General features: G+C 36.8%; 1 protein-coding gene across 3 annotated transcripts in view; it reads right to left on the reverse strand.

The window, feature by feature from the left end:
• Positions 1-19,577, reverse strand: part of MEGF11 (multiple EGF like domains 11) — a 286,501-nt gene that overhangs the window by 183,971 nt on the left and 82,953 nt on the right. For all 3 annotated transcript variants that reach the window (XR_005823454.1, XM_040570532.1, XM_040570531.1), the window contains exons 4-7: positions 18,238-18,350; positions 14,299-14,422; positions 11,635-11,736; positions 11,010-11,110 (exon numbers count right to left, since the gene is read on the reverse strand). Coding sequence is in view for 2 of the 3 variants with exons in the window: in XM_040570532.1 (XP_040426466.1) it covers positions 11,010-11,110; positions 11,635-11,736; positions 14,299-14,414 (319 nt within the window). In the remaining variant the exon portion in view is untranslated. The remainder of the gene's footprint in view (positions 1-11,009; positions 11,111-11,634; positions 11,737-14,298; positions 14,423-18,237; positions 18,351-19,577) is intronic.

Here is a 19,577-nt window from a genome sequence, read left to right on the forward strand (position 1 = left end):
TGTGAAATTGTGCTTTATATTGCACCTTTAGTAAGAATGCTACTTTCTCCAAGTGATGTAGAAATGTTAACATCTACTTTTATGCATTATCTTTCATTCTCTGTGTATGTGATCTAGCAGACCTCAATCCACCAAAACGCAATGCCATCAAAAAGTACTTGGCAACAGAAGGTCCCAATTTTTTTGAGGACAGAAGAGGGAAGAAGCAATTCTCCTGTGTTAAAACCAGTGGAAGAATTCACAAATCATTCTGCTCCTTGACCTTAGGGGATTTATTTATTTTATTAATGTATTTACGTAGCCTGAAAAAATGTAATTTTTGACAGGCTGGGGAATAAGGGAGAAGCTTGTACCTAACTAAGATCCCTGGTCGTAGAAAAAGAGAAAGCATAACCTGACCTACCAAACTTAGGCTTGTAGATCCTAGTACAACAACCAAGCCATCTTGCCTTGTTCTCTGGAGCTCACCTTAAAATTATGGCACTTGCATATTGTGATACAGATTAATAATCACTCAGGGCGTTAAGCGAATTTGTGTATAAACTCCATCACATTCCAGTTCCAGCTTATTTTTGGATCTGGTAACATTTCACCTGTCCGTAGCTCTCTGATTACTGACTTGCCCTGAATTGTGGGTCTTATGCCAAGAAAATTCTATTTTCTGTGAGTAAATGACACAGCTCCCACCGCTGATTGATTTTCATAGGCTGAGAATATGTGCTCTGTGTAAGACTGAGGATGGGTGCATCAAAAATGTTTTTCCTAATAAATCAAAAATAGGCAGATCAAGATGTCTGGACTGCATGATACTTCTGGCTATCTTTGCTGAGCAATGCAACACCTAATCAAACTAAATCACAACGATTTCCCTAGATGACTTTTAGTCTGCAGCACATTGAACAAATCATTGATTTTTCAAACAAAATCTTTCTTCCCTCTTTTCCAGATTTCATTAAGCCAATACAACAAAAATCCTTTCATTTTTTTCTCACCAAAATAGGATGAATATGGACAAATTTCCAAAGGCAAACCTGTCATTGCTGCCAGGCTATTATATGGCATGGGCCCTGGAGGGCCAACACATTCCAGAATTCATTTCAGATCAAGCCACACTCTGCAAATGAAGGTCAACCTGATGAAATCAAGAATAGAAGTATAGTCTGTTTGAAGATCATGTTAATGTATGAGCAACACTAACATTACTGGAGATAGAATATTTAAATGCACACACTTTTCATTTTTCTCACATTTCAAAGGGAACCATAGTAATGTGTTTCATAGCAACTTATTGAAAGAACTGCCAAAAGACCCCAGGAAACAAATTGTTGTATAATTATGGGGGGTGATTCTCATCTCAAGCCACTAGTTCAAACTTTCTGTAACCAATTCCAGATTGCAGCAAGTCAGCTGATTGAGACTCAAGTCCAACTTCTTAGTAATGTCTAATTGTCTAGAGAAACTTTCTACTAATGAGACATGATAAAATATACTCCCCAATTTTTGTGATTCACACTACTGCCTGAAAATAGAAGATGCGTTTCAAAAATAAAAACTTTCATGTTCCTTATCAGAAACTATTGAACCTCTTTCAAGCTGCCAACCCTTAACTATACACAGTAAAGCTACACAGTATTTCCATAAACAATATCATTGCACAATATTTGGGGAAAAATAATAATTATGGACAATCTTAATAATGCTTTTAAATGGAATTCTATTTAATTCTATTTAAACTGTAGATTTCCCAAAACATGACACCTGTGAATATAACTGGAGGGATATCAGATCCTGAGGTACGAATCAGTGACTTTTGCTTCAGCAGAGCTTGCGTATATTGTACTACTTTGCTGTAACTGAAAACATACTTTTGTTGCTTGCTACAATGAATATCAGGTTTAATTTCTTCAAAAGTATGCTTACAATGTGCTTCATACATATTTTCTTATTTCTTAAGCTGCAAAAATCTCTTTCATTCCATTTACATACTCAAGTTTTCAGCTTTTTCAAGTAAGACTATCTTTTAGTGTTGTTGCACATACATTTCTGGGCATTACAGTAATACAAGTAAATCATAGTATTCAGAAAGGACAAATCTTGATAAAAAGAAGGCTGCTTTGGGATTAAATAGATTGAAATGTCTCAACTTACTGCACCAGAGAGTGAGTTTTGCAAAAGTGAATACATATGTTAGAAATACTGAGCTTAAGATAAATTATTTGAAAATGTTTTGTGATCATATGTGCAGTGGACTGGAGTTTCACAAAAAAAAATCCCTGGGGAGCCTTAAAAAAAGATTTATTGAAATGAAAAACATGTGGAACAATACATAAAGTGGGGTGCTAAATCCTGTAACAGAAAGAAAAAGAGAATGTGTACATGAACATTAAAAGAATATCTGGTTCTAGAGGAAGTAGCCGTGGCTGGATCTTGGTTAGAAGAGCTCTGTCTCTGATTAGCCTTTCTGAAGCCTGATTAATACTCTTATACTGTACTAGATTATGAAGTGCTAACAGATGCTTTCCAAGCTATCAGACAACATAATATTCTTCTTTCACTGAGAACAACTAGGGAACCAAAAATGAACACTGATTTGCCAACTGACTCTACTGGAAATGAAAAACCACCATCTATGGGCACTTTAGGCATCTTGAGCTCCCCACCAGCCTTTTTGCCTTATCACACCTTTTTTTTTTCTCCCATGCAGAATTCATGCCGTTTTGCTTCACTATCACCCACTTCACTAAAATAACTTGTATGAATGTCTTAGGAAGGAGCTTTGCTACACAAAGCCAAAGAAAAAATTAGTCCATCCATACTAAAGCACAACTCAGTCTGCAGATCAGTTGTTACTTCAGCAGCAGCAGCTGACATTTATTATTGTTGAGGTGTTAACACTACTTGGAAATGGTGTATATCCACACTTCTCAGCCAAGTTGATGGAAACCGTAGTATTCAACACCTTTGAAAACTATGCTCCTGACGCAAAAGTATGATTTTAATACGAAGAAGTAACTTACCTCTTTCCTAACATCCCACATCTTCTGCACGATTTCACATCTTAATATTTTTTACACTTCATCTCTAAACAATTTACGCTGCAGAGCTGTAAGCTTTTTATTTACCATATGTGATTACTTTCTACAAATTATGAAGACTTGCTTCATAACAGCATACTATCTGTTTGCATTAAGCTACAAGTAGCTGCCCTATTCTTATAGATTCTTATAGGCTATCAAATATCCATAAGAAATGGATGCAGCTGCAAAACTGATGGGAAATCCACGGAATAATATGTTTAACCTACCACAAGACATGGAATACATGCCACAGAAGACAAAACTGATTAGGAATGTGGAGAGCTACAACGTCCTTAATCACCCACCCCATAAAACCATTCCCAGCATTTAAGAAACCAGCATCAATAAATACACCCAGTTTGGTACGGTGTTCCATATGGCGGGCTCATGTAGTATTCCTTGTGTGAATGTCGCTGGTATTTTTAAGAGGGGCTGCTAAAAGGAAATAGTAACTACAGACACATTCCAAAATTTTCCGTGAGAGAAATGCACACCTTCTGTACAGGAAGGTGCTGAAAGTATACCTCGGCCTAACATGCAGCTCCTGGGCCAAATTCAATCAGTCAAGTGCTTGCAGCCAGTCTCATTTCTGTGACAGCAGAGATGGGGAATAGCTGAACTATAAGAAATGCACCCAGGTAGCCAAACACCTCCTCCTGCCTGCACAGGTTGACATATTTAGGGCATCTATAGCTGCTGCTATAAATGGCTGAGAGAACGGAGGGTGGCAGGAGCAAGGCCCACAAACCCTCAGCCAGCCCGGACAACTGCCAACACTGGCTCAGCCTCTCTGAGGTTCTGGAGTTAGTGAGTAATTTTTGAAGAGAGTGGTTCATGCCAACTTTCAAAGTAGTCCCCTACTAAAACTATTAAAATTCTGGTAGCCCTTTTTTTCATTAGGCACGGAGACAGTGCTAGGGCAGGTTCCTACCTCTGACCGACAGCTTCCCAGCTGTCTAGAACTGTGTGACAAAGACTCCAGGACCCGTCAGGGGAGGGTTACAGCCAGAGGAAATTACAGTAGAAAAAAAAGGGGAAAAAAGGCCCTATCTTAGATCTTATAAGTACCCAGAATCTCTTTCTAAAGGCCATCTTGATTTAAGTAACATTTTTTCCTCTCCCTCTTTCTCCCCCTCCTTTTCTGCTAGGCTTTAAAACTTCTTCAGAGCATAAGGGAAATAAATCTGGTAAATGGGAGAAGGATGTAAAGGAGTGGTCAAGAAAACAACTTCTATTTTAAACATGTGTTTCATTTCACGCATCTGTCTTCTTTCTGACCCTATTGATTTCAATAAGTTAACCCAGCTCACCACAAGTCTGGACTACTAATCAGCTTCTAACTCTTTTGGAGGGAAAAATCTTGTGGAGTTCTGCGTCTTCATAATGCGCCAAGCAGAAAACGTGCTGTATGTGTGTATGTGCTGAATAACAACCCGTTCATGTATGGGATGGAAAGAATCTTGGTTTTGTAAGTCTATGCAAGAGAACGGATGCTACCAACATGGGAAGGACTGAGCTAGTGTGGGTTAGCACCAACGCCTTCCGCTCCAACCTAGATCAGTGCAAAGTGACCTTAACAACACTGAAGTGCATAAAAGCAGGAGAAGGTGGAAGGAATTTTGAAAGGAAACAGAGATGTTAAAGAATATGTGAAAATGAGGATGAAGAAACCAAGGATGTCCACTTCCACATGGTGATCTGTGCTGATTTACAGTAGCTGGGGACCAACCTGCATTTGTTAAGAATGGGCAGATTGAAGGATATTTAATAGCTAGTTCTTTGAAGTCAACAATGAATTCGTATCTGTGCTTCTTAAACTATTTTTTCTGCTCCAGTCAAAGCTTCCATGCATCTAGACCATTAGCATGACTACTAGTAAGTACCCCTGGATCCAGTGCCTCCTTCTGTGTCTGCTTTCCCCACATCCCTTTATACTGATCAAACTGAGATTGCCCAGAGCAGCCAGAAAAGCTTTTCTACTGCTACTCAAGCAACAGCCTAGATCTTTTTCTAACTATAATGCCTGCATAATTTTGCTTCTGATATTTATTAAGCCCCTTGAGACATTATATAGCTTCAGTGTACCTTTCTTTCTGCCTTTATGCTGTTCTCATTCCCCTGCATGAGTATTTTGCTTCTCCTGCCTCTACTGCATTTCTTTCAGAAGTCCTGCCCTTATTTCATTAGTACTCCCCACCAGCACCTTTGCAAATCCATCAGCATCCAGAAGCTGACTGCAAATATAAAATGATGGATGGGAGATGAGAATTGATTTTTTCACCTTTCCATCAAAGTAGTCTCCCCATTATCTTTAGGCTGAATAGTAACCCAGTATGTCTATGCCACCAGATGGACTGACCCACTAATATGGCCAGTCTCTCTCTTCCTGCTCACTACCTGCCTCCCAAGAAGATCAGAATGAATACACAAAGCCGTGACCTGCTCCACTATGTTCTGTACAATGGTAAATTAGGCAGTGCTGTATGGCCCCTGCTGTATGGTGGCAGGTGTTGAGTGCAGTCAGTTCTGTTGCTTGCTCCTACTAACCCACCTCTTGTTCAATAGGAAATAGGGACTTCTCCCGCTCGCCACACAGTGATAAGACTGCTGATCCAGCTGCTACTACTACTACAACCTGAAGCTGAATTTCTTAATGCCTGGGCAAACTTCCCCTCAGATGGGAACACAGGATCCAAATTAGTTTCCCCATATTCTTCTCTGGAAAAAGACATATGGAGTTGTCTCAAATGCATATAACAGGAGGAATTTCAAAGTGTCGCCTACTGTCATTTCAATTCTATAATTAATAATGCTATGCGGAATGGCCTTCCACACCATTTTCCTGCACTCATACATCTGAAATCAGAAAGAGAAAAAGAGACTGTCCCCTGATACAAAGTATCTATGTACTGCTATATCATTTTCCCTTAATTTATGTTGCATTATTGATGTACAGAATGCCGTACTTGAATAATGTAACAGTAAGGCTCTTAAAGAAAGCACTAGCACTGGCTTTAATGCGTGTCTATAAAGATAAGAAAAATATATTTCCTAAGTCCAGCAGATTTCAAACAATAAATTTTCAAGTTACAGGAATGCTGGCCAAAGGAATTTAAAGTTGAGGTGAGAAAGGGGGGGGGGGGAGGAGGACAACACATTTCTTTCGAAATGTTAATGAGATACTGCCTTATACAGTGAAAATAACCAGCAAATCTGACATATGAACAAATATTATGAATATTCAGGAAATTTAAGATGCTGATTCAACATTTTCGGAGAGTGTACAACTTTTGCACTAATCACATAAGCCATTATTTTTCTTTTCATTGTAAGTACACTTCACTGCAGTATTGGTGTGTTGTTGCAACATATGCATTGAATTGCAAGTATTGTAATTCATCCAGATGGCAGGAAGCTTTGGAATTGTTACTTCTATGGTACAGATGTTTAACAATCCAGCCATATGGCTCCACTAAGGCAGCCTTTTCAGAGCTTACAAAAACTACACTAGACGTGCAACCTTGTAAATTTGATTGGAATGTTCCCATTGCTATGATAGAGAAGCATACTTTGTACATTGCATACAGAATCTATGAAATATTAAAATTCTGTATGTAAAAAATAAATAAATAATAAAATTAAAATATTTAAAGTTCTGAAAGGAATCAGGTCCCAAATTTGGATAATTTCACTAAGTCATCAATTAAAACAGCACTCTTCATTTATTTTTGAAATTAATGAAAAGTGCCAGACACAGGTTAGCTAAAAAGGTGGAAAAATAACCACATGCAAATATAAATAATGTCTCTGATCTCTGGTCTGAGTGAGCTACCACTGTAGGTGACAAATTGAGATTCTACCAGTGAGACCAGGAATTTCTCTATACAAAGATTTGTCAGCGTCAAGGAGACCTAATGATGGTTGTGGCAATTGCAATGTGGAAAGCTGAATGTTGAGAAACAATCTGAGATCAATAACACCTTGGCCACGAAAGGAAAGAACCATGAAATGGACAATTTATAACTCGACTGAATTTTGTCAGCTTTGAATGGCAGGTAAATGACAGCAAATAAGATTGTTAAATCACTAATCTTGTCTTTATTAAATCCTGTCACATTGCATAGATTTATACATTAGAAAGAGAGTGTAACATCTGAGAGTGAAAAATAAAACCATTAAAACCTAAAGTATCTCACTCGATGAAGAAAAGGTGAATTCCCAAATTTGTGTTTTATGGTTGCTGGTTTTCTGCCAAAAAAACAGATATAAGAAGATGCTGCTTGGTCTCCCATCTTTTGTTCTGATTCTTGGGTCTCTGACCCTTTGTTATTTAAGAAAAAACTTCTCTTTTGTATAATCAGTAGTGCAAGAATAAGATTAAACTGAACAGACTGAAAAAAACATTGCCCTCTCAGACAAAAAGGTATCCATTTAGTACAGAGGGGATCTTTCCACCTGACATGTTCTTAAAGGGAAGTATTCAATTATGATCTACTCAAAGGGCAAATTCACGGAAGAGCCATGTGATAATCCTGGGGTGTTCTTTTTGGTGGTTTTGGGGTTTGTTTTTGAGCAGGAAAGTATTCAGATACAGTATTACAGATACTAATCTAAGCAACATAATTTTAAAATATCCTTACAAAAACCTTGAAGGGTAATTGAACGCTGTGGCTGTTTAAAAAAAAGACCTTCTGCAGTTTATGCATTTGCTCTGCCAAAGCTTACCTTAGCAAACAATGTATAGTAAATCACAGTTACTCTGATTTACTGTCCACTGTATGCTGTTTGTTTTCATGGACAGCTCAGTGAAAAGCTATGCCATGTATAAGCACATTCAGAGATGGGGAATCGTTTTGCAAGATTACCAGAATGGTAGAAACCATTTCTAAAAACATCAATGGAAAAAAAAATGCAGATATGCATTTAAAGCACTTTTCAGGTGGTATTTCTGAATACCATTACAACCCAAATATATTCCAAACCCTTTATAGGCACAAAGAAGACAATTTCATACTGCAAAACTTTTTAGCCTAAGCAGTAGTGAACTGGCTAGATGTACAGCTTATCAGTCAAAAATTGAAATGATTTGATCTTGTGCCCAAATTCCACAAGGTCTTGAACACTTCCAGGGATGGGGCATCCACAGCTCCTCTGGGCAACCTGTTCCAGTGCCTCACCACCCTCAGTAAATAATTTCTTCCTTATATCTCATCTAAATTATATTAGACCTAATCCATTAAGGAAGTCCCAACAGGACGACAAAGAAAAAAACATATCTGGCATTCCTTTAAAAAAATTGTAAATGAGAAGGGAAAAGATCTAAACAGTAGCTGAAAGCCTTCATTCCTGATTTAAAATCCAAGAAAGAGTCATTAATAGAGATTTAAATCCAGCCTTCAATAGTCTAAACATGTCACTGTTAATTACAAAGCTGTTTAACTTCTGCAAGAAATAAGGGCTGCTATTAATGAAAGAAGAACCAATTAGCCTTTAATCTGCACACTGTTTTTTAATCAAACTTTCTTTTGATCATCAGACTCACTGCGGGATGTATTCTCTCCTCCCCATGTTGTAGTGGCTTCCATGATTGCTAATGGAATAGATTTTAAAGGGCTGCCTGAGTGAGGAGAACCTTCTCTGCAGGGCTGGAACTTCCTTTCCTCCACATCAATGAGGCTTAGTGGAAGAACACTCATTGCCAAACCACACTGCCCTACAACAGCACAGGCAGACAGACACCATTTCTATGGTGTCAGGACGATTTCTATGGAGCAGGCTAGAGGAACATAGGACAAGGGTACTAGATTGCCAGGAAAGAACAGAAAATATTGGTTTAAAGAAAAGAAAGAAATGGGAAAGGAAAGCTACGGAAAGAGGCAAAAGCAGAGAGGTGCCATGAGGAATGAAAATGGAGTTCACTGCTGACTCCAAAGAATGATGAATAGGAGAATTTGCATGTTGGAGCAGGAACATATGGTGAAAGGAAAAACAAACAAACAACTAATGGGACTAGGGCTTGATGTGTAAGAAACAAAAGAGAAAAGGAAGGATCAGTTTAGCTAAATATTATTGTGCCTTCAAGTTCTTGGTTGCAGGGCCAGAGGGCTGTTTTTTTTTTTTTGTAATGTCTTCCTGTGGTATTAAAACAACAAGACCGTGTATCTACTATATCAGTCATGACAGAGAACTTCTTTCTTTACATCATTTCCTTCTCAGCTGCACTTGCTGCTCAGATCTTCCAGGAAGGGGGATAAACAGAAAATGTCCCTGAGGTATGAACTTTGCATGTATGAGCATGCAGATAACGAAATTTAAGAACCTGATTCTTGCAGATGTAAACAACAGATAACGTAAGCGTCACCAGCACTCCATCATACATGAAATTCTTGGTCTTAACAGAAACCTACTATCTGTTCTGTATTAGTAAACCTTTCCTGCATGGTGTATGTCAGGCAGCAACAGGAAGAGATATCGAGTATTAATACAGAAAAAAAAGCACTTAAAAATAAATGCTAATAACCTATGAACCTTCTCAAAGAATCAGAAATTCTACAGATTTCTACTGTTGTTACAGTAGAAAATTATGAAAATTAAAAAATAATAATAATTATAATTAATAGATTGCAGAGGAAAGTGAAAATAAATATATTCTGTGACAGGCAGGATTTTGAGCTACGAGGTTAAAGTGGGTAATAACAGTACCTGCAATAGCTGCTGAAACAATATTGGCACTTCCAAAATTTAAAGGCAAGAACATTGCTAAAATCCTCCCTATGCTAAGACCATGGGTCCCTTTAAAATATTTTTCAGGACTTGAGTCACAGCACTCTGCACTTCGAAAGATTAAATTATTCCTGTCTGTAAAATAAGGCTAATTCCAATGCCTCATCTCAAAGGACTGGTAATTTTACACAGTCCAAAGCCTCTTTGTAACTGATTGCCATAAAGGTCACTTAAAATGAGATTAGGGCCCATTCATGTTTTTGATGTGCTCAATATTACAATATGAGTACAAGATAGGTACTCAGATGAAAACACCAACAAACTATGTCAAAATAGCTTTAAAGCAGTGCGTCAAGATGTTTAAAGTTAGCTGGATAATAGTATCATTTTCGTATTTAAATTATTATAGGGCTTTATAAATCTGTCTATAAAATTTGCATTCTGATGCTGATCAAAATCTCCTTGTGTTTTTCTTGCATCACAATCTCATATAATCTCATACAAGATTTAGACAAGAGATTCCCAGCAAATGCATCTTGTTTCAGAACACTTAGAAAGATGTAGTATTGGAAACGTGATATTAATGTACAGGACATTTTTAATTAACAAAGCTCTTAGGTATTGCTGAAAGATCCATTTTCCTTTTTTGTCACCCTCATACTGATATAGCACACTCCAAGCTTTTTGTTTGTTTATTCACTGCAGTCAGAACATTGCTTTTCTGACATTTGTGAAGCTTTAAAAAGAACAAAATTATTCACAGGAAGTGTATGAAGCACCATGAGTCTTAACTGCTCTTACCTGGAGTGAGAACTTTTAAAGTTAGGAGTCAGTAACTTTTATGCCTCTTCTTAAATTATACAATAGTTCATTCCTGAAAATCTTCTCAGTTCCTCCAATCCTTTAACGTTAGTGTATACTCAGAAAAAATACTCCCCAAAATAAGGTCTGATTCAAGAAAGCACTCATTAACTTTATTAACTCCATCCCCGGTAATTTCGGCAAAAATTTTACTAAGGTGCTTGAGATGCATACAGTCGAAATGTCCTCTGTCTGCAGTTCTGACTGAAATCAGTTGAACCTGAAGGTTCTGAGCAGATCTGTAAATCCACCCTTATTATAACTATTGCAATACATCTTTAATTTATCTACATCTCCTCCAAAACTTCGCTTTTAATTGACATATCTGAATCAAAGCCATGTACATACGTATACAGTAGTCTCCGCTTTCGTAATATCCAGGGCAGCACTGAGATCTTCGCCGATACATAGTTCTTAGTCCTCTTCGATATGCTGTTTTATAACTTATTCTAAATTGCAAGACAGAAAGCCATTTGACAATATTGAAAATCAATGCCCACTGTTGGAATTATATTTGTGTTAAATTATACTAAGGATAGCATTCAATAATTATTTTAAAATGCATGAAAGCTTTTGATATTAAAAGACACAATAAAAAAAGAATCAATACTTGTTTTGAAACTTGAAATATAAGTTGTATTATAAACACAGTACTCATGACAGTCAATCACTGTACCCCTTCCTAGGACTGCTATGTTAAAAAACAGCCCCAGCCCTAAAGCAAGAGCAAGGAGTTTCCTCAGGAATAAACAACTCATTTCTGCATATCAGCAAGGTCAGCTCAAATTTAATGCAAAAATCTCTCGACCTCAATGTTGTGGAATGCTAAAGACCCTCGTTATTGTACCAAAACACATCTTTCTGTATATATCTATGTTAGACTACCACAAAAGCTTGGACAACTAAAAAGTTACGTGAAGAGATGAAAAAAACAAAATAAAATCAAAAAAAAGATCCAGGGATCAGCTCTTACCTGTGTCTAGTACACTTGAACCAGTTCAGTATGTCGGTACATCTTGTATAATAGATCTGATCAAAAGGATGAGCATAAGATTCCTGTACTGTCACCGCATAGCTAGGAGCAAAGAAAGAAAGTGAAAGATGCAACATGAAAAGCTTCAGTTCCCTGTATACGCTACTCATCTAATTCCAGTATGAGAAATAATTAAATCAATGATCTTAGAAACTTTGGGCCTTGTCCAAAACAAGAAAAGGGCTTCCTTCAACCACAGCTTTTCCTGAAAGTTTTGGAAATGCTTCTAACGTGGGCTCCATAACTGAACTATTGGCTGAGTATACTCATGAACTATAGGCTGAGTAATAAACCACTCGGTTCTGGAAAAGAAACATGTTACTAAAATTCATGGCTGTTTTAGAAGATGAAAAGGGCATTTGGTTAAGTAGATAGTACAAATTTTAGAAGAGAGTTAAGCATCATGTCTTTAAAATGACTCAGTTGCCTTCCAGTCTAAGACTGTTAATTTTTGCTTGTATTCCACAATGTTAATAAGAGCTCATATTAACTAAGCACTGCTGCGTTTTGTCAGCATGATGGGATCTTCACACTTCATTTTTTTGATGAAGGAGCATCATTACTTCAAATGTTGGGTGCACCAATCAAATTGTATAATTTGTAAAAGGCTCAAGAGTGTTTATTTTTGAACTGCACAAATTTAATCTGTTTAATTTGTAACAGAAACAAGCTCAGAACTAACTGAAAACTGTAACATCATGAATTAACAGGTATCTAGATTTGAAGCTCTTTGAGATATGGTTAGAATGTAATTATCCATGTTTGTACAAATTCATAGATATAAGCAAAAACTGGGCAAAGTGATTAGGAATCACAGACCTCCAACAATACTAACAATTCAGCAATCTCTTTCCCCAAAAACTGCTGATTTAGGCAACAGGTACTATTAATTACTATGACTGTATTTAAAGTGTCCAGGACTGGCACATGATTTGGGAACACAAATCTAATTGACTTGCTCATCTCAGTCATTTCAGAATATTGTATTGCTCTACAGTAACTGTCTGTGTACTGCTTAAGAGACTCATAATCTCAGGTTCCTATCTGGAAACAAGCTCTACTTTATCTGATATACAGTACCTTTAGAGAATCACACTGAAATCATTCAAGGCAGGGTTGAGACCCAGGAATTAGATCCTCCAAGTCATTCATTATATTGATTCTCTTAATCATCCAAGTGATTTCCTTCTCATCAATGGGACTGGTGATGTGATTAAGCCCTGTGAAATTGTACCCGTAAGGAAACACCAAAACATTTGCTTGGAGGGTCTGATTGGCTTGAAATCAAATATTGGGCTGTTACTTCCCTGCTTGTCATGTCCCTTCTAGACGAGCCAAGATCCTACTAGATGTTGCTTTTGTCCCCTGTCACAATTTGTTGTTTTTGACAATAGTGCTTTTTTACTAATACTAATGCCAAAATGTAAAATACTTACATTGTTCATTATTAATGTAAAACAGCAACACTCACAAATCTTGATTATTATTTTATGATCCTGTTTGTTATCCCACTATTGCTCTAACAGTCTTTTCCCTTTGATTTATTAACATCTAAGTAACAAAGTCATCTTGGTCAGTACAACCAATCAATTTTGGTATTTAATTTTTGTTTCTCCTTGATTGGGTCTCTAGGTTGCTGACTTTCTTCAGACAAAATCAATATTTTATTCCTGTGCTCTGAATGCACTTCACCTCACAACACAGACTGCAAAATCCTATTCCTGAACATCTATAGTCTTTTCTTTGCAGCCACACTACTTACAAATAGTTAATACTCTTGTTAAGGCTTCTAAAATCAAAACATAGTGCCATTAAAGTATGTTTCCATATTTACTCATTAAGGGGGTTATTTTGCTAAAATGTCCAGTAATTCGTATCTATGTGGAACCAAACCACAGAATAGAATAGCAAATTTAGCAAGTTGAACTTAAGAGTACAGCAACTTCAGCCTCTGCAAACAGACCCTGCATGAATGTCAACCCTATCAAAGCCAGTGGCTTTCTAAGTACTTGTAAGAACTGTCTCGCACAGATCCACTTTTAGGACTAGGACACTAACAATAGAGAGAACAGAATTACCAGGCCCTTTAATTCTCAGTGCTTTCATGAAGCTACCCTTTGATGCTGGCATGAATTTGGCAGATAAAGCCACAAAGTTCAGGACATACTGTATAAGCTTGCATGTTGCACCAGGAAGGGCTTAAAACTTAGTCCAAAGCTCTAACAGTCTTGCTCAACAACAACCAGAAAAAAAGCAAGACAGAACAAGGGCACTGTTTCTCTATGTCTCTCCAAGGTAAATGAAAAATGTCTGTGCAGTCCTGTAGCTGAAACTACGGAGGAGCTTTCCAAAGCACAACGAAGCAGACAGGTAATTGAGCATTATGTGATCTATAACCCTAGATTTTGAACCAGTTCTTTTAGGATGGTGCAAATACACAAAGAAACTTGGGCATGCCATGTCTTTCATGCAGATCCATGTTCTTTTGTGAATCAGGACAGTATTTAGCCCCTATTTTGCCTTTTATGATGGCTCTTATTTTGCCTTTTAAATGTACACATCTGAAATGGCTAGTCAAAAAAAAATTGGCATGTTATACATTACCTTTCCCAATGACTACAAACATTTGGATCATCTGGGTTTAGGGACAGAGTAGTTTTGGGCAGAAAAGACAAAAAAAGCCCTTTCAGAATCCACCAGAAAAGCACATGAGCCACCATTGTTGTACCTAAATAAAGAAAAGAAAGCATAGTCATTACAGAGAATATTGAAAAAAACATCCTTCTAGGCCTTTTCATCCTTGTTCTTGTGCATATCCAAATACCGTGCAGTTTGGTGCAAGGTGTTGATAGCACCAATGACTCTCCCACAGAACATTTCTGATACTGATCATTTTTATGGCTGCCTATCTGTACTGACAAAATAAATACCACAGGTATTAAAACAGTCTGTTCTCTCATCAACCTATAGGCAAATGGAACAATACCCAAATACCCCTTTGATTTATTTAAATGGGGTTTACATGTGTCAATACAGGAGGCTTGATCTCAGACATGTGCTTATTATATGACTGATGGAAAATCAATTCACTTTTCAACTCTTAGATGGAGGAATCATTTAGAATGACAGAGGTCAATGTATTGGGTCACATTATGCAGAACACTAAATGTGAAATAAAAATATTTGTGTTGAAGCTAGAAATAGATTCTATAAAACTCATCAGGTGTGGTCTCTTCATCATCTTACAGTCCACCTGCTATATGTACTGAGTTATACCTTCCTATTACTCATTTGGGGTTTTGAAACCAAAGTGTAGTGTTTGCCTAGAGGTGCCCTATGACATCAGTCAAAAACAAAATAGATAAGAAATAAGAACCTGCTTTTAAATACAAACATATTTAGCAGATTAACTGATGTTAATCTATTAAAAGTTAAGTCAGTAAAAATATTTTTAAATATCCATTTCAGACATTTACATCGTCATATAATCCAATGTTCAAATCAAAAGTCCTATAAATTAGTCTTATTCCTGGCAACAAGATTGCCCTAAAAATAGGTTGAATCTTCATACGATCATCTAAAAAACACATGGCTCATTGCCTCGTAGTTCAGAACAGGAAAAGGAATGTTAAGGGGTTTGCTCCGCATGGCACTGATATACAGCCCTGTATAAAGAAGTCATCACAAAGCAGAAAGAACAGCAGAGGGATAGCCAGGAAAGCTGATCTGAAATTACCTCCTGATTCAAAGCCTTCTAAGCTAGTTCAAGGACACGTATTGCCGTTAGTAGATTCGAAGTCAAGTTCCCAATGGGAGCAATAGCTCAGCTTTGAAATCATTCTTAGAGTTCTGCTAAACCCGAAGACAGGTCTTAAGCCATGCAAGTCATATTAATGTTAATTAACATGATTTAATGTTAATGTTCCTTATTAAATGAATTAAGTCTATGAGTGACTGTTCTCTACCTGCAGGCTGTTTCAAAGCCTCACAACACCAGTGCCAAAACTTACTCCAGAAATTAAGAGGGCTGACAAGGAAAGGACAAGAGCTATACTTCTGTTCATTGAAGAGATGTTCACTACACGTGTCCTAGATGCTACTTCTCCATGGAGAAGTGTCTTGTACACCCGACCTGCAGGTGCTCTTGGGACAAAAGCCTAAGAAACCTAATGCTCGGAACTGAAGATCTTAGAACTTGTTTGAAAGTACAACTGAACTTTCTTTTAATGTGAGATGTACTAACAGATGTGAACTATCAAGTATTAGGCTCAACAAAATGATAGTTTTGTTAACAAAATTATCTTCAAAAGTTGCCTTTAGCATATTACATTAGCTACAATTTGAATAACACCAAATAACAGAGGACAAGTTCTACTGAGCACTGTATTTATAGGTTGCAATTTACCTCCTCTGTTCATTCTCTACACTTTTGATACATCGCAACACTGAACAAATAGGACTAGAGGAAAGTGCTTCCAGTCAACAGAAATGGTCAAAGGTAAAACTGCTTAAGAAAATGCAGTCCTTAAGTCCTTTTGAATCAAAAGAGTCCTGTACTCAGTTTGGTAACTTCTTGAGAACATCAAGAGCATCAGCTTATCCCTAAATTAATTACAGGAAGAAAAACAGCCTGCCTTCTACAAAAAGAAAGTGAACTTTTTCTCATTTAAATAAAGCAGCTCTGTATTTGAATTCTGTAATTCCCAAATATCTTAATTTGTTCTTAAGAAAACAACGTAACAGTTTAGTTTTTAAATCAAACAAACACCTAAAGAGTTATTATTTATAAGCCTCATTAGCACTCATGGTATTTGTTTAGAATGTCTTTGAAAGAGGATCAAAATTGTATTCCAAACTTTTAACGTTAATGTTATTTTATTATCTGTTTATAAATGAACTGCTTTGTGCAATGAATTTTCTAACCTTGTAAGTCAGATCATACATCAGAAACATCCAGCTCTCCAAATACAGCAGAACCTCATTTATCTCAAGTGTCTCTTTTTCTAACTCAAATGAAATATTTCACTTTGATCACTGTTAATAGAAAAGACCTTATACCAAAATGGAATGGTTACTATTACAAGATTCAGAATAAAACTCTAAAAATAGGAACACATATATTAAAAACCAACATCAAAAAAGAACCCAGTAATGACACGTAATATGATTTTGTTTCAGCTTTTATTGTTCAGGGTAATAGATACTACATTCCTGCACTGCATTTAAAGTTTGGAATGTATTCCCCAAGGAGGCAGCATCAGCACTGCAGGGGGACAATGTCTGTAACTTCATTAAAGATATAGCCAAACATTTCCAGGCTCAGCCACTGCCGCTCTCTTGAGGACAGGCAGTGTTTTGAGTTTAACAAGAAAATAAATGACATGAAGGTCTTCTGCTCAGTCCCTAAATGGACTCTAACTTTTTGTCTCTCCAGGCCTGCTTATTATTTTCAGGAGGGAAAGAAGTCAATCTAGGTACAATTTGGCAAGAAAGAGGGGTCTTTACATCCAAAATATAATCTGGTGATTTTTCACAAGTGTCTCAGCATCTGTTAATTGTAACAGATTAAGTTAGGTATCTGATACTCATTAAGCCATTTTCACTTGCCTTGCTTCTGTTGGAATAAATGTCAGTACCACAGCTCTAATATTGATACAGCTCACTGGTTCCATCACAAAAGAAAGGAAACACATTCTCACTGTTAACCCACTAATCTTAGCTACCGAAAAAATAGTAGGTTGCAAGTCTGTGATTTATTTGTCCGTGGATTCATTTTACAAAACCTTTGCTGAGCAAACTGTGCTGGGTTTGCAGAGACTGGAAGATGCAGATGATCATTTAAATTGCATGAAGTGCATGAGAATGTGGACAAAACAGGTTGTTACACTCGTTTGTAAAACAAGCAGAAGATGACAGTACCTCACAGGATTGTGATCAAGATGCAAAGAAAATAAAATGCCAAAGAATCCTTGCTAGGTAAAACAAACATCCTCTGAAGCTTTTTCTATGTGATGAGGACCTGGCTTTGGTAACAGTCTTGTAAAAGAGGACTACTATATTTTAAGTAGGTGGGAGAAAAATGAAATAGAAAACACAGATTAAGTTTCTCCTTTGCTTCCTTGGCTGTCAGACTAGAAAATTTAACTAAATATGACCAATAGAGAATTTCCTGTTCAGGAGCAATAATACTGAAACATTTCATTTTGACATTTCTGTCATAAAATATTTCATAACATGACTTGGACTTTAAATTCAAACAGAATTTCCATTCCATGAGGAAGTTTTAAATTGAATATTTTTGTCTCAATTTGAGACAAAAGAAGTTCTGAATGAGGCAAAAGAAGAATTTGGTGTCCAGCTGTAATCAAGGAAAAGATTTACAGAAGTGTTTTTCAGTAGCATTCAGTATTCTTAAATCCTTATATACTTTTGAGGATCATTCTTTAGATGTCTAAATGTCTATGCAGTCAGACAAACTAGCCTGATTTTTTCCCACAAGCTTCCATGCAATGCATTTAATGGAGTCATTTTAAAAAGTCTTACCTCGAAGTGCTAAAAATTCCAGATATATCCTATTTTTGCAGACTACCAACACAGGAAGACACACATCACATTAACAGGATAGCAGAATAAAGCTCTTCAGAAGTTGCTTGGCACTGTGAGCAATCAATAAAAGAAAAACAACAACAACAACAAAAGGAGTCAAAGAAAGTGTTTGGGGGATTGGAAACAAATGAAGACAGAATGAGATAAACAACTGTAAATACTTGCATATCATAAAATAACTGTGCTTTATCAGGCCAAAGACCGCTGTCCTGCTTTCAGCCAATGTTAAGTGTTTAGCAAAGGGTAAAGAAGGCAGAAACCAGACAGAAATACTTCCCTTTTATACTCTTCTAGTCTCCTGCAATTTGCAGCTTTGTGACTTCTTCAGCCACAAGTGGTATCTTTGTGTTTAATAACCTTTCATGGATTTTCTTCCAATAATTTGTCTAATCATTTTGATCTGGTAAAATGTAAATTTCAATCCACTAAATTTAAATGATAGTGTCAACAACATCTTCTGACTAATCTCAGATCTTAGCCATGTACTGTATGAAATACTTCCTTGTTTTTCTGCCTGCCACCTCAGTTTCATTTGACAGCACCTTGCTCCTCTGTTAGCAATCCCTGACTCCCAGACTTTGCTTCCTATCATTTCCAATCATATAAACAACATTTTATTTACACATAGACTTTTTCTTCAACACAGCAGTTCCATTTCTTTCAAAAAGTTTGATAAGGGACCTTGCAAAATCCTTCTGGAAATCTACCTCGATATTCCTGATCCACATTTACTTCAAATAACTTTATGAAAGCCTCTACAAAGCCATGATGATTCTTCATAAGTGTATTACATTTAGGAAGAGTTTTGCTAATTTTGTTCTTATAGTTTCCACCATACAAGAAAATCTAGGTGTACCAAAATTAAAATGTATTCTAGTATTTTTATGTGAACAATTAAGGAAAATGCAAGAGAATAGTTAAGGCAGAGAACAAAAAGTTGGATTTCACTGAAGAAGCATTAAAGTGACTGAGTGTTTGCTGATTACACTATTTTAGTCTCTAAGTAGTAGCAAGCTTCCAACAAGCTGCCCTCTGTGGCATTCCTCCTTCTCATCCCATCTGAAATTTTCATGATAGTTTAGGCAAGGGATCATTTAAACACACTCTTCGTTTGGCTCTACATCAGATTTTGTTAGAAACAAGCTGTTACGAAAGCTAAATGAGGCCATGAGTTTCAAAACTGATCAGAAATTTTTGGATGCCTCCACTTGTGATTAATAACTTGAGATACCATGTAAGGGCCGAATAATACGCAGTGCTCAGAATGCACGCTAGGA

The sequence above is a fragment of the Cygnus olor genome, chromosome 11 (assembly GCF_009769625.2).
Source record: "Cygnus olor isolate bCygOlo1 chromosome 11, bCygOlo1.pri.v2, whole genome shotgun sequence".
In the NCBI taxonomy this organism is placed as follows: domain Eukaryota; kingdom Metazoa; phylum Chordata; class Aves; order Anseriformes; family Anatidae; genus Cygnus; species Cygnus olor.